Source organism: Vigna unguiculata, chromosome 8 (assembly GCF_037176805.1).
Source record: "Vigna unguiculata cultivar grain cowpea cultivar isolate G323 ecotype 2 chromosome 8, ASM3717680v1, whole genome shotgun sequence".
NCBI classification, from domain to species: domain Eukaryota; kingdom Viridiplantae; phylum Streptophyta; class Magnoliopsida; order Fabales; family Fabaceae; genus Vigna; species Vigna unguiculata.
The window spans coordinates 37,805,136-37,828,844 of NC_140799.1; the positions used below are offsets into that span (position 1 = coordinate 37,805,136).

The following is a 23,709-nucleotide window of genomic DNA, read 5'->3' on the forward strand; positions in this document are numbered from 1 at the left end:
TTCACACAAATTACTCTCAAATTCACTCCACTATCACTCCCAAATTTATAAAAAAGAACAACATACACATCACCTTCTAATCAACCCAAATCAATCACCTCTCTCCCTCAAATCATCACTCACATAAGAACACATCCTAAGTGAAAATTATAATTATTTTATCCTCAAAACTTTAACCTAATTTAGTCACTCAAATATAAAAATGTGTGCATAAATTTAATCTTTTAAATAAAATTTTGTTAAATTTATTTGACGTTTCAAATAGACTTAATAACATGTGGTTAAACAAATTAGATCCACACATTTTCAAAATCAAGAGACTAAATTAGGTCAAAATTTAAAAATAAACTAATTCCAATTTTTACTAAAAGTCAAGATATCAAAAACATATTTAACTCTTAAATATGTTATAACACATAATTTTTTTTATAAGTAAGGACTTCATTTTTATACGTCATGATAAATTTGTTGAATAAATAATCATAAAATTAAACTTAAAATTAAACTGTTCCGACTTAAAATACATTAAAATACCATCGTTAAAAAATAAGTTTTCAAACTTATTTGTTCCATCATAATTTTATTCACAAAATATATTTTAAAAAACAAAAAAAATAATATAAATAATATCTTTGAAGTAATCTTACATGAATGTTAATACAACTTGAAGTGTTATTTATGATACATGATTTAAATTTTATTAAAATTAATACTATATTTTTATTTGTCTATTTCTTTCATTAATGTCCGGTACGTCACTCTCAAATCAGTTATTTAAGTTTAAATTAAAGCCGTGAAACAAGTAACTGGTAAATTAAAATTTGACATCGGAGAGAAGAACTCCAATGTAATGTTTAAATAGATAAATATAACTTTTTTTATGAGTTTGGAGATATTTCCTTATTTAACTTTATTTACATTACATAAAAGTTTGGTTAATCGAAAAAACTGAACGTGCAGAGAACTTTACGATGTTTTGAAGAAGAAGAAGAGATAACAGAAAATGATCCTTGCAAAAATAAATTTCGGACCAAAATTCTTCAGAAAAAGAAGAACAAGGAACACTCGTCATTTACATGAATAACATTCTGCTCTCAATTTTGGGCTTTGAAGAAAGCACACATTTCTAAGGGCTTGGTTTGGTTTCTTCTGCAACAAACCAAAAGATGCGTCACAAACAAGATAAACGCGTTTCGCATGCTTCTTAGTTTTGGTGGCACTGGAACCCATTCCTGGCCCCATCATCCCTATCCTATTTTTTCTTAAGCGAGTTGACTCACCTACAACGCCGAGTCATAACTCGTTCACTCCTTCCTCACACTCTCACTCTCCTCCTTCTTCACCCTTCCCACACTATGATTTCGAATCGCTACCAAACCTCATAAACGGATCCTCCAAAATGATGAGTCACGATTTCAACGACGAACACAATCAGATTATGCACGCCTCGCAAGACGACGAAGTAATGGAGTCGCTGATCCTCGACGAGGACGGCGGCGACGACTACGTCCACCGCCAGAGCCACCGCTCTACGCCTCCGCATAGCCCTAATTCCCCTTTCAACTCGTTCCTCGACCCTCCCTCCTACGCCGATGCGATCTTCACCTCCTTCGATTCCAACGGCCACGACCAAGCCATTGACAAAACCCCCGCCCGATCCGGTTGCGAAGACTACCTCCACATCGTCGTCACGGATCCTCAGAAGGAGCAGGACCTTGCGACCTCCCTTGTCCCCGGCTCTGCCACCTTCTACACCTACCTCATCACCACACGCACCAACTTCCCCGAATTCGGCGGCGAAGGCACCGAATTCGCCGTCCGGAGGAGGTTCCGCGACGTCGTGACGCTCGCGGACCGGCTGTCGGAGACCTACCGCGGGTTCTTCATCCCGGTGAGGCCGGACAAGAGCACTGTGGAGAGCCAGGTGATGCAGAAGCAGGAGTTCGTGGAGCAGCGGCGCGTGGCGCTGGAGAAGTACCTCAGGAAGCTAGCGACGCACCCGGTGATCGGGCGAAGCGAGGAGCTGAGGGTGTTTCTCGAGGCAAAGGGGCGGCTTCCGCTGGCGAGGACCACCGATGTCGCATCGCGGATGCTCGACGGCGCCGTGAGGCTACCGAGGCAGCTGTTTGGGGGTGAGGCGGAGGTGGCTGAGGTGGCTCAACCGGCCAAGGGCGGGAGGGACTTGCTCAGGATTTTCAAGGAGTTGAAGCAGTCTGTTACCAATGATTGGGTTGGGAGCAAGCCCTTGGTTGTGGAGGAGGATAAGGAGTTTATGGAGAGGAAGGATAAGTTGGTGGACTTTGAGAACCATCTTAGCAATGTCTCTCAGCAGGTTTTGTGTTTCTCTGGTTTTTGGTTTTAATGGTTGTTAGTTCACATTGTGTGGTGCATTTGGATAATGAGCTTAACTGTGCTTAATTAGTAGATATTGGTTCATTATGAGCTTCCTTGGTTGTTGGTATTGAGTATTTCGGCAATCAGCATAACTAAGTACATAAGTTTATTATACATAGGATTAACTACCTGCATTTAGGTAATCAGCTTCTTCAATAAGTTCATTAGCCAACTGCATTTGGTAGTCAGCATAACTAAGTACTTCTTAATTTTTTTATAAGTTTTTGTTAGTTAGTTTTCTATGTTGTATCTGGGCATTGAGCTTGACTCCGTGGTTGTTCAATAAGTTCATTCGATAAGTTTACATTGATAATCAATGAGTATGAATTTAAGGTTATGAGCATGATCATATAGGCAAATATCTTCTTAAGCAGCTAATTTAGGATATGTTTAAAACATTTTAAAATATTTATTATCAGTTGGTCGAATTGAAAACATTCCTCTAATGTGTCTCTGTTATTATTGGATTTAGATTTTGTTTAACATATGCTCCTTTATCAAATTGAATTGAATTACCATGTACATTTTTGTTTTGTGGAACTGAATAAAAAGTGTTGTTTTTTCTTTTGTTGATCTCTGAGCTGAATTTTGTTTATCTGCATTGACACCTACAGGCTGAATCCCTAGTCAAGTTTCAGCAAGACATGGGTGAAACAGTGGGTGAACTAGGACTGGCTTTTGTAAAGCTAACTAAATTTGAGACAGAAGAAGCCATATTTGAGTCTCAGAGGGTACGAGCTGCTGACATGAAAAATGTGGCAACTGCAACGGTTAAAGCAAGCAGGTTATATAGAGAGCTGAATACACAGACAATCAAACATTTGGCAAGTACAAGTATTCTTGTGACTCATTATTGAAGCTCTTAGCTTTTAAAAATCTATGGTGGAAAACTGGAAACTATTTTGATGATAGATGCTTTAACCTCCTGATATAACAATCCCTAACTCATTCTATTGTTGTGAGTAATATCTTATGTATGTTGCAGGATAAACTACATGAGTACCTTGGGACAATGCTAGCTGTCAACAATGCATTTTCTGACAGATCAAGTGCGTTGTTGACTGTTCAAACACTCTCATCAGAATTAGCTTCTTTACATTCGCGGGTGGAAAAGCTTGAGGTTGCTTCATCCAAAATATTTGGTGGAGACAAGTCTAGGTTGCGGAAAATTGAAGAGTTAAAAGAAGCCATCAGAGTTACTGAGAATGCTAAAATTTGTGCAGATAGAGAGTATGAACGAATCAAGGTAACATTTTACAACCTTTTGCTGGGTTGTCCTCTCCCTTCTTTGGCATGTGTAACTCTGACTTAGCTGTACTCTTGAAACTATGAGCTATTATCTCCCTGCATGTTAACTCATTTTCACTCTCTGAACTGACTTTTCTCATATTTTCTTTGGCATACATTGCATGCCCCCTCCATATTTGTCATGTATCGAAGAATATTGTCTTTTTTGCTTTCATCTCATGTGCGCAGTTATATTAAACGGTAATACATTGTGGGAAAATTGATGGGATACATTTAAATTATCATAAATGATCTTATTGAAATCAATCACTTTTTGATGATAAATTTGACCTGCTATAAATAGATTTTCACTTGATTTTCTCAATACTTCAAATGCAAGTGAATTTGTTGCCAAGTGTCAGAATGAAATAAATAGACTATACTAGTGACACACACTAACCATATTTTGATGCACCAATAAATTGTTTCATTGAGGGCTGCCTCAGTTAAAAATTTCAATCAATAGCAAATTTGGTAACGAATTCAAATTTGATTTCTAGATCTGTTGTCATTTTTGTATGGAAATCTAATGGTTTATTTTTAGATTAGATCTTACTTTTATCATTGAAGTAGTGAATCAAAGAAAGGATAACCATTGTTATGTTGTTTAGTGCATCGAGATCTGATATTGGAAGTAGACTATTCGAACTTATATTCTATACTATGGCTTCAAAGTTATCAATATGTTGCCTAGTGCTTCAAAGTTAATCAATATGTTGCCCAACGCTTCAAAGCCTCAATTGAAAGAGACTAAAAAGTTCAGTCATACACTCTTCAAAGCCTCAATTAGAAATAGACCGAAGATGAACTACATATAAGAAAGAAGATCCACAAATTCATTGCTCTAAAGTTTTGGATTGAAGGTGATGTCTTGGTCTCTTATTAATGCTGACACATTAGTGTCAAATCTCTCCGGTGGTTCCCTTCGCAAGAACCCAACAAGTGTTGCAATGAACTGGAACGAACACGTGAGTGGTTGAAGAGTCATGTATTTGAAGATTTCCTTGTATTGGAAGTCTTCCTTATAAGGGATTTAGAAAAACATGTCCCGTTCTAGTAAACACCACTACAAGCGAGTCACCACTGATTAGCAATGAACAATATAAGTAGTAGACAAGAAAAAAGACTCAATCTCATTGTATTAAGGTTGAGTTGTAGGTGGTTTCTTGGTCTTACTTATATGTAATGCTCACAACTTATTGGTATTGACTCCTTGACGTTTCCCCTCATAAGAACTCAACATCTAAAAATGAAAGCCAGTTCAAACTAATACCATGATTTGCAGGTTTGACCTGCTCATCTGTTTTTCCCTCTAGTTCGTTGTTCCTCTTCGTCTTGCTTCTGCTTTATTGGTTAGACAAACTGAAAACTAGATAAACATTTCACTGGGTTTTCAAATTGAACCGGCCCAGTTAGTTAATCAAAAGTAAATCTATAAATTTGGTTTCATTGGGAGTAAAATTATATTGATTTAAGAGTAAAGTTTGTATATATGAAAATGTGCTTTAATAGTATAATTTGTTATAATGTTAGCATCATCTGATATTTTGTTTTGGAGAAACTATTAGCAGAAGCATCCCATGAAAAATGAAGATTCAGCTGATTAATTTTGTCTCTATAGAACGGTAGATTCCAAATAGCGTGTTCACCTGACCCAAAATACTATAGTTCGTCTGTTATTCTCTCTTATGGTACTATTTGTAATCTGCTTCTTTGTTTTCTGCGATCACCAAAAAGATTTGGGTTGCTTCAATGGAACAAAGGGAAAATTTGAGTTACATCAAATGAGAGAGGACTATAGAATCCAGGGGGAAGAAAATTTCACCTTCCAATTTTCGTTTTTGTTGAGTTCCATATATCTGGGTTGGTCTTCTCATCTTTTGTAAAAATAGGTTCTAGTTTTTCAGCTCTTAGCAATTTGTTCCATTATTTCCGAGTTTCGTTTAGTCTCCAGATTAAGATGTGATTTCCTTACGTGTTCTTCATATTTAGTTCGAAATTGTATTTCTATTAAGAAAAACAAAACATCAAATAAAATATTTATGAAATATCGCTGGTATGTCTCTATCATGGAATATTGGCTAGTTATCACTTATGAGTGTGGAATGTTTGCAGGAGAACAATAGGAGCGAACTTGAAAGAATTGACCAAGAGAGAAATAGCGACTTTCAAAGCATGCTGCGAGGGTTTGTTGTCAATCAAGTAAAGTTCATTTATGTTCTGAGTTCTGTTAGCTGTTACGTTTAGACGACGTTTATCTTTTGTGGTTCAGAAAATTTGCTAATGCCCTTCATCCATTTTACAGGCAGGCTATGCGGAGAAGATGGCAGCTGTGTGGGAGAAGCTTGCGGAAGAAACAGCTGCTTACTCAAGAGACAGCAGCTAAAATGCGCTTGGCTGTAAATTCTGTTTTCACCTTTTTTTTATGCAGTAACTATAGATTTTTGTTTCATTAATTTAATCTTATGTAGTTACATTACTTCAGACGAACTTTTAGTTTTAACCTTAGAGAGTTGTTGTATATGCATATATCCCCCACCTTTTTTTTTTACCGACGACATTCAAGATATCAATGTTTTCAACTACTCAGAGCTGTACATTTCTTGTTATTAATTTTTAATTTTTTTTGTGAACAGTTGAGTGTCTAACCCCTAATGGTTTCCTTTTTTATGTGGTACTTATATATTTTGGTTTCATTAGTTTGAACACTATTCGTTTGTGGTTTCACTTTACGAACTTGGTATACTGGAGAAGGGAATGACAGATTGTTTTTTGTATTTGATTGGAGAGGGACCGGAAGAAAAGTTGACTTCCTCAAAATATGCTTTTCCTTCTATTTTAATTTTACTTTATTTTCTCATCCACTGGGCATTAGTTTTCCTATCATCTGACCTTAAATGCGTTGGGTTGTTACAATCCACTTAGGACTGGTGGTTTATTAACTGTTAAATTAAAACTCAATTTTTCACAGGATATTAAAAATGAAGCAATGAAGTGTTAAAGAGAACACTTCCTGATTTAAGCACACTACTATATGTACAGACACTAGCACTCCAAACAGGCAAAAAAGAAATTAATGTAAGAATGAAAGAATAATATAGACTAGCTACTCTACTACGTTAGTCCTAAATACTCATTCACTGGTGGAAGGGATGGCTCCATCGTCACCCGAACTGGCTGATATCTCTGGTCTAATCTCTTCAAGCTGCTGAAGGACTTGCTGAACTTCTGGTCGTGCTGACGGAGAAGGATCAACACAGTGCAAAGCAAGCTTCAACGTGTTGAGCATTTCGTCGCCATATGTTGAAGCATCTCTCATCAACTCTACATCGAAAACTTCATTTGTCCACTCCTCTTTGACAATGGAGGCAACCCACTGGGGTAAATCCACGCCATTCAAAGCCTCACCAGGTGGCTTCCCCGTTAGGAGTTCTAACAAGACGACACCAAGACTGTATACATCAGTTTTTGTGTTGGCTTTCTTAAGCTTCGATAGCTCAGGTGCTCGGTATCCCAATGCCCCAGCAGTGGCAATCACGTTAGAATTAGCAGCAGTTGTCATCAACCTTGAAAGCCCAAAGTCACCTATTTTAGCATTCGTATTCTCATCCAGCACCACATTGCTGGACGTAAGGTTTCCGTGTATAATGTTCTCATTGGAATGAAGGTATAACAACCCACGAACCATTCCTTGTGCTATTTTCATCCTTGTTGGCCAATCAATGGCTGTTTCGGGCCCACGAGCTGCATAAAAATGGAAAACTGTCAATTCAATAGTGTGTTGACAAGAAATTAAACCAACTTTTAACTGTACCATGACAAGAAAAAATTATCACTGCAATCTTACCATGTAGGAAAGAAGCAAGACTTCCCTTAGGCATGTAATCAAATACTAGAAGCTTTTCTCCTTTGGGTCCCAAGTAGTAGGCTCTCAATGCCAGAAGATTTGGGTGTCGAATTCTTCCTATGATACTAACTTCAGATTCGAATTCTCTCTGACCTTTCGTGATCTTTTCCCTCAATCGTTTAACTGCAGCTTGACTTCCATCCTCTAATGTAGCCTTGTACACAGTTCCATACGTACTCTTTCCCATTATCTCTGCTGTTGCACACAAGAGATCATCTGCTGTAAAAGCCAATGGTCCATCAAAGTGGACCAGTTTGCCTCCGGCCTCACCACCACCCGCTTCAGCTTCACCTGCGACAGGAGGGACTCCTTTTTCTATCGTGGCAGCAGATGCAGATGCTCTCCCTGTGGCCTGGCCACCACCCTCTGCATTTGATGCTGTTCTTTTTCTGATCAGGCAGAATATCAGAATGCAGCAAAGTGTTACCAGGACAACAAGGAGCACTCCTGCTACTATGAGAATTATGTCTTTGGTGCCTAGTTTCTTGCGTCCATGGTTCTCTGATATTTCTTTAGGTGAACCAAAAGGAGCTGGCGAGGGACATAAGGTAGAAGGGCTATATCCACATAGTTGAATATTTCCCGCAAATGAGCTCGAATTAAATTTATGCCCAAGCAGGGCTGGAACTGGACCAGAGAGGTTGTTATGAGAAACGTTGAAGAAATTAAGACCACCCAGATCTTCAAAGGATGCTGGAATTTCTCCACTGAGATTATTCATTGACAAATCAAGCTGTGTAAGCTTTGACATGTTTCCAATACTCTGAGGAATGTGGCCACTGAATTGGTTTCTGCTCAGAACTAGAACAGATAGATTCTGCAACCTGCCTAAGGCTTCTGGGATTTCATTGCCTAGGTGGTTGTTCTCTACATTCAACAGAGTGAGAGAGGACACATTAGAGAGAGTGGTTGGCAAGCTTCCATTCAATGCATTACTAGAAAAATCTACTGTCTTAAGTCTAGAAAGGCTTCCTATTTCATTTGGAATAGGTCCTATAAGCTGGTTATGGCTGAGAGAAATCTCTGTGAGTTCACTCAAGTTGCCCAAAGAAGCAGGAATGGTGCCACTCAAGAAGTTATAATCTAGGATCAGATTTTGGAGCCGAAAGACGTGGCTCCTCAAGCTACCACCCCATGAGTTAGGAATAGACCCAGAGAGATTGTTGTGTTGAAGAGATATGTAAGTTAGAGAAGTTAAGCGAGTTAAGCTAGTTGGTATTGGACCAGAGAAGGAATTAAAGCTCAAGTTAAGCCAATAAAGCTTAGTGGCATTCCCAAGGCTCAGCGGGATTGTCCCGCTGAGCAGATTGTTACTGAGGTCTAAAGACTGAAGCAAGGGACAGGAACCTAATGAAGGAGGGAGGGACCCTGTGAACCTATTGTTGAAGAGTTGAACCCCTCTCAGATTGAGAAGAACCCCGAGCGATGAAGGGATGGAACCACCAATTAGGTTATCGTGGAGACTGAGCTTTCTCAGCCCCTGAAGTTGGCCAATTTTATCAGTGATACGCCCCTTCAACCCCTTCCATGGAAGCTGGATCACAATAACCTGTCCCTGGGCACACTTGATACCAACCCAACCTCCGGAACAAGCTCCATAGCCACTGTCGTTCCAGCTTCTCAGGAAGCCTTCGGGATCAACCAACTCCTGCTTGAATGCCTGAAGTGCTAGGAAGTTTGACTGTGTCACAACAACCCCATCCCAACGCTCTTCACCAAACACTGCCACCACAATAAACCACGAAAGGAGAAACAACCGCAAAAAATGATTCCTCACCCCATTTTGAAAATGCTTATGGTAAAAAAAACATTTTGAGGAGAGGTTCTTGCTCCCCATTACAACAAGACGAAAAACAGTAGGACAGTACAAGGAATGAAGCAAGAAAGAAGGGAACTAAAGAAGAAAAAGTGTGAGACTTGGATTGGTTCTTTGGTGAGACAGAGTGTGAGAATCAGTAGCAGTGTCCATGAGACTGAAACTGAAACTGTGTGTGTGTGTGAGAGAAGAGAGTGATGGAAAAAACTAAAACAGGAAGAGGAAGAAGAGTTGGTTGAGGATTTTGTAGGAATGGGAAGAAAGAGGGGCACGTGAGTGGGGCGCGCGGGGTGAGGAATCTTGTGTTGGGAAGAGAGAGGAAAAACCGAAGACAATTGTCAGGTGGGTGTGGTGGGCACAGTAGTGTGGTGTACCCTTTTCTTCCTTCTTAGTAGTTTTCTTGCAAAGACAAACGGCTAGTTTTTTCCTTACAACTTTGCACATTTATTTGTTCTTTTCTCCATTCTTTATTTCTTCTCTGTCCGCACCCCTAAGTCCCAACGGCTATTTCTTCTTCTCCACTTATACTGTAGGCCCATCCCATTCCTCCATTATTCACTTCCTCACCGCTAAATTACAAATTCATGCAAAATCACCAACTTACCCCTCCTCCTATCAAAATTAAATATACTTTTTTACACTGCCCTAATTATTATTTTAGGACGAAACAAAAGTAGTTTTAAAATAACTATATAACACAGACTGCAACAGAAAAAAATAAAACAAAATAAAACTAAAGAAACTTCTTAGAAGCCCAATCATGTCTATATAAAATAAGAATAAGTTAACACTGATTCATAGCAATATAAGCTGGTTCATTTTTATTAATAATGCTAAAGATTCAGTTTAATTTAAAAGTATATACTGGTGATAGTATTTAAACTTAATGGCATTATATATAATGTAAAGGATTTTTTTTTTCTTCTATTTATGAGTGACTTATGTTATTAGGAGATCATAAATACATTGATTCATCTCATCCATAGACTTATAATGAATGAAGGGTATAAATGAGAGTTAACAAGGAATACACATGAGCGTGGATCTCTTTACTTGGTACTCGGGGGAGGGAGTTTTTAAATACGACAAAATGTTTAAACCTTTTTAAGAATTCCAAAGATTAGTGTGAGAGTTGCATAAAAAGAAATGTACGGATACTTTGTTTAAGTTTTTTTTTTAATTAAAAAAAACCTTTTTAAAAGAAAAATATTTATTATATTTTTAGATGTTTGTGTCAACCCAAGAGTACCAAGTCTCTTAAGTAGGTTTAACTCAGGTTTTATTTATATATCTCTTCAATAAATTTCTCTCTACAAAAAATCCATCAATAATATTAGAATCAGTGGTTCATCTTAATGATTAGCAGAAAAACATATAAATCCACTTCAAATCATGGTCAAATATATCCTTTAGATCTTTGCAATGTACCAATAGTGTCTTTGTCAACAAATAAACAATGACATTGCAACACCATGTGATAGGTAAATATAGAAACTGTTCCTTCTACTACCCAAACTTTATGGTGATGTTAGTTTAGGCCAATTGTTAATTTTTTTTTTTTTGTTCTTCTTTGATGCATTTTTTTTTTAAATGAGTTGAAGGTAGAGTTTGATGTATTTATTTGAGTTCAATAAGTGATTGAAATTGAACTTTTACCTTTCATTTATTTATTTATAGGATCAGGCATAATAGTCAAGTGTACTAAGTTTATGTATAAGGTTATTATTCATTATAGTTGGATGATGGTTTGCCTCTTTATTAAAGATGTTTATAAGAGGGAGTTGATTTAAAAAATTAAATATGAGATTATATTAGATGTTTCCAATGTTTAAATCATGATCAAATATGTCTTCTTGATATATGTAAGTTATAAAATCGTGTATGAGATTGTATTAGATGTTTTAAATCTTAGTTTAGATTTTGTTTTAAGAAAATACTAGTATATATCTTGCCATAAAAATATCCTAACATAGCCAAGAAAACAAAAGGAAATTAAGCTACAAGCAGAATTCCAAATTAATTTCAACAGAAATTGTCCCAATTAGAATAAGAGAAAGAAATGATTGAGAAGTAAAATAGAGTATGCTAAATGAATGTGCAGTGGAATAGAGATAAATATTGTTATCATGAGAAAATAGATTCCATATGAGAAAATTATAAACATTAGTCAATAGAAGTATTTAAAATAATCAAGTCCAAAGTCCAATTCAGTGGTAGATTTGTTCATCCGTTCCTAGCACCAAGCACGTGCACCTGAAGTGTTCTTACTATTTGGTCTTTCCCTGATACAATTTCACAGATACACACATCATTTTCTTTGATCTTGTTCTTTGTACAAAAGCTTGTCCACCCTTTAATACATACTCGACCATCTTGCCACTCGGACACTTTTGTTACTTTCGAATACATCTGTGTCTGTCGTGAAAAGCCACAATGATTGTTTCGTAATTCATTTCTCTTAGTGTCCTGCACCAGCAAAAAAGTACACAACTATAAATTCAGATTCTCAACACAAATAACTAACACATACATAATTGTCAAGATGGTAAGTTACTACTAAAAGTATACCTCACTTTGGAAGCATCTGCAACGTGAAAGGGTGATCTCTTCTGGAAAAGTAAGGGACGAGTCTCTGAGGACATTTGCTGGAACATGCTGCAAGCAAGAACACAACAACAACAACAGTTAAAGAGTGAGAAAAAAAACATCATTGAATTAACATTTTTATTTCAACATCTACTTAGAGATCTAAGAATTCTAACCAATTCGTTGGGTCTATTTTTGTACAGTTTTGCTTCAAAGTATGGATTTTCATGCTGAATATACTTTCGTGGATCAAATTCATAGTCTTCAAGATGAGGATCTTCAGTCTTGGGAATGGAACTCGTTGCACTATCCCCTGAACCAGATAAATGAATCATCAATAAAAACTGATTCATGCACTCATAAGAAATGCAGAAAAAACTTACTATTGCTGGCTCTACTATGATGATTTTTACTCCTCATTTGTTCTTCTTCACTCTCTTCTTCTATTTCTGTATAATTGTCATCGTCACAGTACTCATCCTCATCATCACTATCTTCCTCCTCCTCCATCATAGAGTCTTCAGAGTTTTCATTCTCTTCCTCTTCAGTAATGTCTATCACCTCATCTTCTTCAACTTCTCTCCTTTCACAGCGTGACGATTGCTCAAGAATTACCACCTTGAATACATTGGTCCCATCATACTTGAAAAGTAGAAAATCTGCTTTTCTTATACAGTTCTCTTCTTGAAAAACCTTCCAACCCTCTTGAAAGTAGATTTTGTGTCCAACGAGACGAGTTTTCACACACCAAACCCTACCACTAACATTTCTGAGGATGATATCTTTAGGGATTCTCCTTCTTCCTAAACGTACAGACTTCACAAAACAACTTGGAATAACCTGAAATTTCAGGAAAAACACAATAAGATGATCAAAGTTACTTAAGATATAATAATACTTTGGTAACTGCATAATGTTTTGAAATCAACTACTGCATAGTAAATGTATATAAGAACATCAATGTTATATCTTAATGTAACTAGTGTAGGTTGCAGAAAGTATAACTAAGAAAATATACCATTGTTTCAGAGTGTTTCTCTGGGGAGAAGATTTTGAAGAAGTACTCCTTGGCTGCAGAAGTCATTTTGAGTTCTCCAAAACTATTGCTACTCCTGCAAATTTGACACCAATATTCAAACCAAATAATTTTGACAAGAAAACATTTAATAAACCAGTAACTGCATGAGTGCATTCTGTCTACTTATTTTATTTATACTGTTTTTCCTTTTAATTTATACATGTAAAAGAATATTAACCAAAAATGAGAAAATTAAAGTGTTGAGTAGTGTGGGCAGAAAATAGTGGTGGTGTGCCTCACCAATGATGTTGTTACCAAATGCTAATTCTGAAGAGAGAAGTATCAGATATGGGTTGCTTAATATAGTAAATTGGTCTCTGATAACAAAAAATTGCAATTTCGTGATAACACACATGAAAATTATAGCTTGCAGGCTTTAAATTATACGATTTGATTCTATATCCGTATCAAGCATTATGGAAGTCCCATGCCACGTGTCAACTTCAAGAATAACCATTTTCCCCTCACCCCTTGCATGTTTTCTAAAGGATTATTGCATTTGTTATTCTCTGAAAGTCATTTTATATAAACCTACTCAGATGAATAAATAGGTTTTTCTTTTCATTTTTATTTTGAGAGTTCTGACACGAAGGTGGAAATACATGTATGGAAACATTAACCTTACACAGATTTTCTTGTAAACATAAACTTGTTGTAGTTTTTGTGGTTTATGATTTTTTATATTGAATAATAAGATCAGATATTTTTAATTGAGTGGCCACTGTCAGTTGCAAAATTATACCTTGATAATTTTTAGTGTTAAAACTTCAGAGGGATGTGAGGGACAGAGTTAAATATTCCATTATTTATTTGTTCATGTTTGCTTTATAACACATCTTTTACTATACTTATTATGGGGTAAAACTTGTTTTTTTATTTTTATCAGATAAAATGTTTATGAATTTGCAAAACAGTCTTCTCACCTCAGCAAGCCAAAATACTATTCTATAAAGACGAAGATTTAGAACACTCTGAATAAATATTGTGTAGACTCAACAAAATTTATAATTCTATATGGAGCAACTTCTAAGCAAAATATTGCATTTGCCAAAGCCATATCATTTAGTCACTCTTGTATGTTGAAATTTGAAAATCCATAGTTGTATAGGAATGACCTATATATGTCACTTTGCAGAACCGATTCATACAGCTTCCAAATCCATCAATGAAATAAAAAGTTTTCTGCCACTTAACGGTATTATCCTGCCATATTCTCCTTTCCTCTTTTGTATTGAAGAGATAGAGCAAAAACTGTTTAAGACTTTAAGTACTTTGTACACACTATACTTCACTATTATTATGGTGTTTTGTTTGTTTGGGATATCTCTGTGTTTTTTAACGGATTTCACTGTCTTTTTGCAGGTGTTGCCATGTTTGGACACTTCAATTTTCAAGCAGAATAGTTCATTACAAATAGGAGGATTGATAGGCTGAGAAAGATCACCAAACGTGTTAATTAAATTTCATTCTTTATGAATTTTATTATAAACATGCTCTTTTTTTAATGTTGAATGAAATAGCTGATATTTTAATGCTGAATTTCGTGTTTTGCAACCCATTCTCCATAGCCCAAAGTTTGGTGACCGAGCTACTAGTTATTTGACTAGAACAACTTTATTTTGTTATGTTTTGACTAAAGTTTTTTGAAGAAATTTCAACCTCAAAAATAGAGTTAAGACTATACTTACGGATGAGAATTAACAAATATTCTTTTACTCTCATTTTGTGTCAATTTTCGAATAACTCTGCTTTATGTTATTGTTAACGTAAATTGTACACGGATTATTCACCTTTTCGTCAATACATTTATGGAATACAGATTTAATTATTATTTAAAACGATAAATAAAATAAATTGGAGGAGTAAATTACGACCCTGTAAAGAAACATTCTTTTATCCTCTGAGAGCAGTAGTGTGATATGTTGACACTACAAAAGATTAAAAAAAATACCCATATTAAAATATAAATTAATAATATTTTAATTATATTTATTTTTGTTTTCTAACTTAAAATTTTAATAGGAATTATTATATTATTTAAAGAATATCAATTGGATGCATCTTTTCTTTAGAACACAATCAAAATATTATTTTTCTTCTAATAATACAATAACATATATAAAAAATTTTAAGTTAAAAGTAAAATAAACATAATTAACATATCATTTTTTTATATTGTAATATGATTTATATATATATATATATATATATATATATATATATATATATATATAGTACTCTCAACGTTTCACTACTCAGCATTCATTTTGAAATGAATTGTATGAGAAGCCCCATCGTAAACTGTTCTTACATTTAATTCCTCCCACACACCCGTGCTACAAGCCTGCATTCTATACTCCCTAATATTATGATTAATTCTTACTACTACCGTAATAAAAGTAAAAAAAATATTGTTTTTTAAAACAGAAAATTTGCATAGTTTCTTGTTATAACCATTAGCCACAACTTGCAAATTTGCCGTAAGTGACACTTTTTTTTTAACTCGAACTACTATCTGGGTTAAAATTCACTTGCAAGTAATAAAACTGAATCTATTGTTTCCGGAAACAAAACACCAGAGAATTTATCAATGTTTTAAAATGGTATGTATAAACAAAGATATTAAGAATATATAAATTCTTTATTTGAATTGTAGTATATGGTAAGCTTAATCTATTTATAAATCAGAGATTAACACACCCTAGGTCACTGCAATGGACCTACAGTGTCTTATCAGTAAGGGTATGGCCCCGCAACACCATATTAAACGAAAGACTAGTAAAAACTGCTACACAAGTATTCTTGTTCTTATATCTAGAAAGGCTTCATAATAATTAGGGGGCTCATTAATACTACGCAATGAAGAAATATAAATTAGGAACAAAAATATAATCTGAAAATACTCTAACTTCCAATAACAAGCAAACACTCTTACTTAGTAATCTAAGATTATAGAATCTCAAAATGGTCCGCGACCTGGTCTCCCATTCTACCATAACATGAAGTGGGTGAGAACTTGGAAGCAACAGGGTACCATCGCACTCAACAAAATCACAATCCCCTAAAACAATGAAAACATGTTTTAATTATACTATTGGACACGGGTATACAACACAGAACCATTACAATTTTGTGGCATCGTTGCAAAAAGACGTGGATAGAGTTCGTTGGTACTCTTCTCACAGATTATAAAAATAAAATTGACAAAATAAACTTTTGTTACCATACACTATCCAAAAAAATTCTTATAGATGGGTCAATATACTAAAACTGAAAAAATGAAAACAAATCATAATCATTTATTCACTCTCTATCGTTTCTCATTTATTCTACTTACTTCTTTCACATTAATCTTCTTTATACACTGGAGGGAATCCGAAAATAAAGAAGGGAGTTTACGAAGACTAGAAAACATTCTCGTGATCCTATGAGAGTACACCTGCATCTTGAAAAACCTCCACGCTTGTTAACCATGCTATCATCTACATCGTATTTTTATCCATCTTATCTTCTGCATCATATGTTTGAACCATCTTGTCTTATCTTATGTGACCACAAAGGCATCCCCAATGCACATGAAAGGATGCTAAATTTAGAACTAAGGTCTTATAAAAATAACTTCTATTGGAGCAAGCTGTTATAACATAAAAATGTTCTGAAAGTAAAAATTGCGTATTACCAATAAAAAAAAATAAAACGCAATATTTCAATATCAAAACTATATTCAGAAACACAATTAAATTAATTTTTCAGTGCAACTAAAAAATGATAAAATTATGAGCTTTTACAATCCTTATCATTGAAAGAAAAGTCATAGAAATATAAAGAATGGTATAAAAGTGACGTGACATAATGAGATCTAATCTAAGACATCTGTTACACTGAAGGTGCTCTAAACTACCAATACATCTGCAGATCTTCACCAGTGACCCAGTCAACTTATATTTCTTATAGCGTGTCCCAAAATTTAATGAAAAAATTATATATTCCGAAGACTTGGGTCCCTACACTGATTTCAACTTAAAAATAACACTAAAAACTGTTAAATTTGTCCCGTTGAACATCTAAAGAAAATTAACCCTGACCAAACACAAAATACACTGAATTAGTCAACATAAAAGAAGCTTCTTTCGTTTCATGCTATTTAAAGTTGTCACATTCAGATTAAAAAAACAAGAAACTTCTGATGTATCATTTCTCTCATTTACAATTTGAGTATTGCAAATGTTGCTGTTTTTATAAGAATATAATTTAGAAGTCTTCAAATTTTAAGATAACACATGAATGAAAATAATTGTTTTTAAATTGATAATAGGCAACGTAACCATCTAAAAAAACAACAAAATTCTTCCTACAATCCAACAAAAATATCAGAATTTCTTCCTACAACTGACAACCTCACCTTTCTGACCACAATTCAACAAACTATTAAACTAAGCATCATACAAGTTTTCCAGAAACTTGTGAGTATCATGAATTTTTTCAGTAAGTACAAGAACTTCATATATCACTACAGTTCACAACAGAACAAAAGCACATTTCACAGTAATCTCATTCTCTAAATCTCTAGTCCAATTCCCACATTTGAAACGTATCATTTCGACAACAGAAGAATAAGTGAAATACAAATCTATTATATATGACAAACAGTTTCAGAAGAAAAATATGTAACTAAGCTGCATTAGTTGAGATTTGATAGCTCAACAATCTCTCGGCGAAAAAAAAAAGACAGAAGAACTAAACCCCTAAGCAATTCGCTTTGGATCTTAAAAGCCAAAGAATATCTCGTAACAATTTCAATTCAACATAATACAACAAAAAGGGCCGAACCAACCTGACAAGAATCCACCGGACACACCGGCCTTCCAGATCCCGCCGTTTACACGCGCGCGACCGCCGGAGCGGCAGCAGAAGCGGCGGCACCCCCGAGGAAGGAGAGGAATCCCGTACTGTTAGACTCCTGATCGTCGAGAAACAGATCCTCGGGAACGCGAAACGCGCCGTGCGCGCACACTAATCCCAATCCAACCATCAGAGCGGAGATCAACAAGGATCCAACGCTAGTGAGGAAAATTACGAACACGGTGAGCACCACCAACATCCCTAGGGTTTCCCGATCGGCAAAGGTGCGTCCGAACAGAACGAGAGGCTGATCGGAGGGGCGGAAGAGGTAGAGGAATGACCATGATGCAAGTAGGCCAAAGAGGACGAGGAGCGAGAACGGATGCGTGATGAGCGACACGGCTAGCGCGAACGCGATTAGGGTTACGTAATTGACGCGGAAGTAGGAGAAGTTTTTGCGGATCCGAGAGTAGGCTTCGGCGAGGGTGTCAGGTCGGGACATGGCGCTACGGTCGACCATTTCCGACCACGGCCGGCGCTGCGAGAAGGCCTGGCGGAGAGAAGAGGACATTCGCGAGATGAAGGCGCGGAACGCCGGTGTGGCTATCGGAGGCTGAGACTGCGATGCGGCGCCGACGGAGGCGTTGGATTGGGAAGAAATTGGAAGTGTCGGTGGAGTGGCCATGGTGACGCGTGAATCTCCAATTGCCGCGCGTGACTATGGAAGAACAGCGAGGAGCAATGGAGACTCTGGTTGGTTAAGGCTCTGGGTTTGGGAACAAATAGTGGCACCAAAGATCTGTTTCTATTTCTATGTAATTTAGTTTGTATGTGGGATGGCATGGGCCCAATCTATTTGCAGAAAAAGTTGCCAAATAAATACGCCAAAATATTTGAAAATAGGAATAATAACAATAAATAAATAAATAATGTCGGGTATTTTTAATTTACAAAGAAACAAAAATATGTATTTATTTAATTAAAGATTAAATATGTTTTTGTTGAAGTGAAAATTGAAATTAGTCTTTCTTGAAAATTTTGAACCAATCTAATATCTCAACTTTGTAAATGCGTGAATTTAGTCATTTTAACCAAATTTTCTTAAATTTATTTGACGTTTTAAACACATTTAATTATAGTATTTTAGTTTGTTTATACCATTTCATACATATTTGCTTCAATATAAGCTGAGAAACACATTCAAAACGTAAAATGAATTCTAAAAAATTTTGTTGAAAAGACTAAACACATGTATATCTAAATATCTAAATATCTAAAGATAAACTACTAAATTGGTTCAAAGATTTTTAAGAGGGACTAATTTCAATTTTCATTAAAAGTTGAAGAACTAAAAACATATTTAACCCCTTTAATTAATAGTAATATAATTTTGTTCAACGATAAGATCATTTTATTAATTTTTCTAATAGGACACTTATAGTGGAAGTGTTTATTTTCTTGAATAAATTCATTCTGATTTTTGTGATTTTAATTAGGCTAGACAAAAAATCTAATTTTCTTAATCCGATCCACTTTTGCTTCAATCCAATCCATTTTATTAAAAATCCAATCTATTTAAAATCCATTTTAATAAATTTGGATTTCAATCTAATCCACATTTTATATATTTTATGCATTGGATATTCATTCTCTAAATCAAGATTTTCAAAAATGGATAATCCAAAAAATCGAATCCAAATTTTCAATTTAAATTTTTACTTGGGCTAGGCTAAAGGTTGAGATGGACTAGACTAAATCCAGACTTGGACGGGTCGTGCTTGATGACCTATATGGACCAGGCAGGCCCGACGACCTAAAGGGTCGGGCGAGCCTGATGACTTGGATGAGTCGTTGGGCCTGACAACCTGAATAGGTCATATGGGCCCAAAGACACGAATGTGCTGGGCGGACCCGATGACCCAAACGAGTTGGTAGGGCTCGATAACCCGAAAAAATTGGGTAGACCTGATGGCCTAAACAGGTCAGGCAAGCCCGAAGACCTAGATGGACTGGACCGACCTGACGACTCGGATGGGTCGTGCCCGACAACCTTACGGTAGGACCCGACGACCTTAATGAGTCGGGCGGGCTCGACAACCCAGACAGGTTGAGTCGGCCCAATGACTTGGATGGGTCGAGCAAGACGACCTATACGGACTAAGCAGCCCTCCTGACAGGCTAAGCGGGCTCAACAACCCAACAGTATGAGGTCGAGCCGACACGCCAACTTGAATGTGTTGGACCAGCACAACGAGTCAGACAGACCGGGCTAGCCTGACAACCTAGACGGATCCGCTTAGCCCTCTGACGACCTGAACGGACCTTGACCCACAGTTTTGTGTGGTTTTTTGCCATGTGGACTTCTTTAATGGGAGACTTTTTTGGCCCTAGTCTAGTGGGTTGGACCAAATTGACAGCTCTAGCCAAATAGTATCTTGTCGGCCTTAAGGACACAGGTTTCAAAAAATTCAATTTAAATTTCTTTTATAAAAAAATGGATTATAGATTTTGAACTTGATCCAAATATTTGGACTGAATTTAAATCTTGATCCAAATATTTGGATTTAGATTTTAAAAAAATTCAAACTTGTTTCACTGAAAAGATAGATTTGTATTGAAAATCTAATCCAATTATTTGGATCTAAACTGAATGTGGATTGGATCATTAAAAATTTAATCCATGACCACTTCTAATTTTAATTTTAAAATAAACATTTGTCACCAATGTTTTTCATTTTTCATAAATTAATAAACATATATTTTATATTGTTTAAATTCATATTAAATAATACTTACTTTTTTTATACTTTTATAAAACAATACTTACATTTATTTTTAAAAAATAATATGTTATTGGAGTAAGACACAAACTTAGTCCACAAGATTGATAGATAAATAAAAAGATACATTTTGATAAAATCAATTTACTAATATTTAAGTAAATATAAATTTTATTTTATAAATCCTTCTTTCAGAATTGTGTTAGGTTTATTGTTTATTATAATCATATTAAAGTTATTTAAAATTTGTTTTTAATAAATTATTATTGGATGAAACTATCATATCATTCATATTATTATACTAATTTACAAATATTTAATCTAACTTATATATACCAACATTAAAATTTGATGCGTATACGAGATAAACTTAATGTCAAAACAACAAAATTTAGAGTAAAAATTAATTTTGTATAAATTTTTCTTTTTCATGAATAATATAAATATGTTTTCTTTATAAGATATTGATAATATGAACTAATTTTAAGAAACGATTTATCAATACCTAATTTATTAATATATAGGTTTTCAATATCTTATGTCTTGTATAGGTTTCTATTTAAGAAAGGTGTTTTGCAAAAGTTTCACATGAAAAAGTTAGGTAAACCCAAACTATGACTAATTAGGTTCTGTTCTCATTAAATTATTGAGGGAATGTTAAAGTGAACATTTATTGAAAAACCTCCTGTGATGATTTTTTCTTATTTATTATGATACCATGGTCAGTATCATTTATTATTTATTGTTCTCTTTATTTAGAGAAAAACAAAACAAAACACACACTCATTAAGCTAGTTTGACTTAGGTGTTATGTTCTAATTAAATAGGTGTAACTTTATTGGAGAATATACAATTCTTGAATGTCAAGTTGACGAGACAAAGAAACTAATCATAGAAAAGATTGATGAATTTTAATGTTATAACATTGGTTAAAGCCAGCGTGTGAACAACTATAGATGTAGCCAGTAACGTAACAAGAGTAGTTCTTTGTGTATACAACAATTACACTTTCCTTTCCTATCAAAAGTTTTTGAATATTTGTAATCATAAGTAGGAATATATTCATATGTTAGGTTCACAACTATATATTATAACTTGATGAGTGGATTAATCAGCCAAAAAGCAGTATTCGAAGCTTTTACTATATATATTTCCCTTTTTCTTTCAAGAGAAACACAAGTCAACAATATATATGCTTAGCATCTCAACTTTCTAACCAACCTAGCTTGCCCCATCTTTTCTTCAATCCTCAGAGTGCATGTCTAGAAGAATCAAGAGTTTAACATTAATGTCATTTTATTTTGTGCATTACCATTTTACATAACTAATTAATGTTAAAATATTGAAAATATATAAAAATAAAGTAGGTTAAAAAAAGAGTTAACGTAAAGGTATAATACCCTTCGTGATCATGATAAATTGATAATTGACCAAGGTTCAACTTTATCTACATTTTTTCTCTTTTAACTAAATTGCGTGTATGAGAGTAGTGACATTTGAAGTTAAATATTCCAAATTGTGTCAAACTTATGATTCATATATTCCATTATCAAACAGAAGAGTGCAACTTTCAGCTTTCAACGATTGAAAAATCGTTCTTTACTTACAATTTTTTTTCTTTGAACTGAATAACTCTTTTCTCAGCTACGAATTAGACTTTTTACGTGTATTTCTTTCTGTAGTGGATTAAAAATAGTTGGAGAATCTTTGACTCTTCTATTAAAAAATATTTATTTTCAAAATATTTTACCTTGGATTTATTAAAGCTCTTAGTTGGTTTTTTTAGGTTAAATATGTTTTTTAGCCTTTAACTTTTAGTTAAAATTAGAATAGTTCCTTTTCAAAATTTTGATCCAATTTTGTCGTCTAACTTTAAATGTGTGGATTTAATTATTTTAACCAAATTTTGTTAAATTTATTTGACGTTTTAAACGCGTTTCATTATAACATTTGAGTTATTTACACTGTTTGATACATTTTCGCTTCAATGTAAGCTGAGAAACACGTTTGAAACGTTAAATAAATTTAACAAAATTTGGTTAAAAAGACTAAATTTATTTCTAAAGACGATGGACTAAATTGATCCAAAGTTTTGAAGAAAAACTAATTACAATTTTCACTGAAAGTTAGTGGACCAAGAATATATTTAAACCTTGTTTTTCTTTACCAACAAGGAATTAATGAATAGTTATAGTAGAACACTTATGAGAGTGCTCTAACCCTTTTACAAAAAAAGTACATGATACTCTTTTACATAAGAGATGTAGAACATCTAAAACATGAAACATAACAAAAATCTTCAAGAGCGTGAGCAATACATATACATCACCTCATAGTTCATTTCCTACCCTATATACAAAAACAAAACAAAATAATATACACCTCAAAATGTAGCTTATTGATGCTCAAAATGCAGAGGTGACAAACGAATCTAAATTCGTCACCATGCCCTTAATGTCTTTCAAACAAGAGACAGAGAGTCTTTTTATGGTCTTCTACTCATGCTTCATCCCTTATTGGGCCACACCTGCCATTAAGACACAAAAGTTATTTCCTGAGTAATATTTATGATTGTTGATAGGGAAGTTCCAACTAGTTTAGTAATATTATTTCCCGAGTATTCACTTAAACAAGCTTGATTTGATTGTTTTAATTTACTTACCACTTTGTTATGAATCTTGGTTAGTTAATTTTGAGTCTTAATTAATTAATCTTGGTTTTTCTTTGACTTTGATGTATTATGTATGGCTTGGATATTTATCTTAGACATCTTGGACTTGTATTATGTTTAATTAGCTAAGATTTATCTTAGACATCTCATAATTTCAGGTTTGTAATTTCAATTCTAAATGAATTAATTGATATTTTGGTCTATTTGAAATGTTAATGAATGGGATGAAGCAAGATTTGAGATGTGTCTCGAAATAGAACTTGCAAATTCAAAAGGCATTTGCGTGGGTTGAGCCAACGCAAAATCGACGCTTTCATGTGTGGGTTTGACTCATATACCTTAAACTGA

The 23,709-nt window shown here is 34.7% G+C and overlaps 3 protein-coding genes and 1 long non-coding RNA gene across 9 annotated transcripts; 2 read left to right on the forward strand and 2 right to left on the reverse strand.

The window, feature by feature from the left end:
- The first annotated feature begins 1,138 nt into the window (after positions 1-1,138).
- On the forward strand, positions 1,139-6,316 carry LOC114193736 (sorting nexin 2B-like). The gene is made up of 5 exons (XM_028083649.2): positions 1,139-2,332; positions 3,009-3,218; positions 3,380-3,640; positions 5,797-5,883; positions 5,987-6,316. The coding sequence occupies exons 1-5, from the start codon at positions 1,400-1,402 to the stop codon at positions 6,065-6,067; spliced, it is 1,572 nt and encodes a 523-aa protein (XP_027939450.1). The 5' UTR covers positions 1,139-1,399; the 3' UTR covers positions 6,068-6,316.
- Positions 6,317-6,656: 340 nt separating this feature from the next.
- Positions 6,657-9,614, reverse strand: LOC114193737 (putative leucine-rich repeat receptor-like protein kinase IMK3). Its single transcript, XM_028083651.2, has 2 exons — positions 7,529-9,614; positions 6,657-7,425 (listed from the first exon to the last, which is right to left on the reverse strand). The coding sequence occupies exons 1-2, from the start codon at positions 9,423-9,425 to the stop codon at positions 6,815-6,817; spliced, it is 2,508 nt and encodes an 835-aa protein (XP_027939452.1). The 5' UTR covers positions 9,426-9,614; the 3' UTR covers positions 6,657-6,814.
- A 1,936-nt stretch (positions 9,615-11,550) lies between these two features.
- Positions 11,551-18,736, reverse strand: LOC114194736 (PRA1 family protein B3-like). 6 transcript variants are annotated; one of them, XM_085665732.1, is made up of 6 exons: positions 17,903-18,037; positions 13,009-13,102; positions 12,374-12,830; positions 12,167-12,303; positions 11,973-12,059; positions 11,551-11,870 (listed from the first exon to the last, which is right to left on the reverse strand). In XM_085665732.1, exons 2-6 carry the CDS (start codon positions 13,072-13,074, stop codon positions 11,628-11,630), a joined length of 990 nt encoding a protein of 329 aa, XP_085521858.1. In that variant the 5' UTR covers positions 13,075-13,102; positions 17,903-18,037; the 3' UTR covers positions 11,551-11,627. The 6 variants fall into 6 exon arrangements, with proteins under 6 accessions (XP_085521858.1, XP_027940918.1, XP_027940916.1 ...); XM_028085117.2 differs by lacking the exons at positions 11,551-11,870; positions 11,973-12,059; positions 12,167-12,303; positions 12,374-12,830 and having other exon boundaries at positions 13,084-13,102; positions 17,903-18,736; XM_028085115.1 differs by lacking the exons at positions 11,551-11,870; positions 11,973-12,059; positions 12,167-12,303; positions 12,374-12,830; positions 13,009-13,102 and adding an exon at positions 15,689-16,129 and having other exon boundaries at positions 17,903-18,736.
- Positions 12,825-14,600, forward strand: LOC146884456 (uncharacterized). The gene is made up of 2 exons (XR_014984226.1): positions 12,825-14,263; positions 14,431-14,600. It is a non-coding gene; the product is annotated as an uncharacterized LOC146884456 (long non-coding RNA).
- Positions 18,737-23,709: the final 4,973 nt, after the last annotated feature.

Bases quoted from the DNA above. Each gene is read 5' to 3' on its own strand.
- LOC114193736 (XM_028083649.2), top strand. From the start codon at position 1,400: ATGATGAGTCACGATTTCAACGACGAACACAATCAGATTATGCACGCC. The intron at 2,333-3,008 runs GTTTTGTGTTTC...TGACACCTACAG, and splicing joins TTAGCAATGTCTCTCAGCAG to GCTGAATCCCTAGTCAAGTT. The intron at 3,641-5,796 runs GTAACATTTTAC...GAATGTTTGCAG, and splicing joins GAGAGTATGAACGAATCAAG to GAGAACAATAGGAGCGAACT.
- LOC114193737 (XM_028083651.2), bottom strand. From the start codon at position 9,425: ATGGGGAGCAAGAACCTCTCCTCAAAATGTTTTTTTTACCATAAGCAT. The intron at 7,426-7,528 runs GTAAGATTGCAG...ATTTTTATGCAG, and splicing joins TCTTGCTTCTTTCCTACATG to CTCGTGGGCCCGAAACAGCC.
- LOC114194736 (XM_085665732.1), bottom strand. From the start codon at position 13,074: ATGACTTCTGCAGCCAAGGAGTACTTCTTCAAAATCTTCTCCCCAGAG. The intron at 12,831-13,008 runs GTATATTTTCTT...CTGAAATTTCAG, and splicing joins AGAAACACTCTGAAACAATG to GTTATTCCAAGTTGTTTTGT. The intron at 11,871-11,972 runs GTATACTTTTAG...TTGCTGGTGCAG, and splicing joins GCAGATGCTTCCAAAGTGAG to GACACTAAGAGAAATGAATT.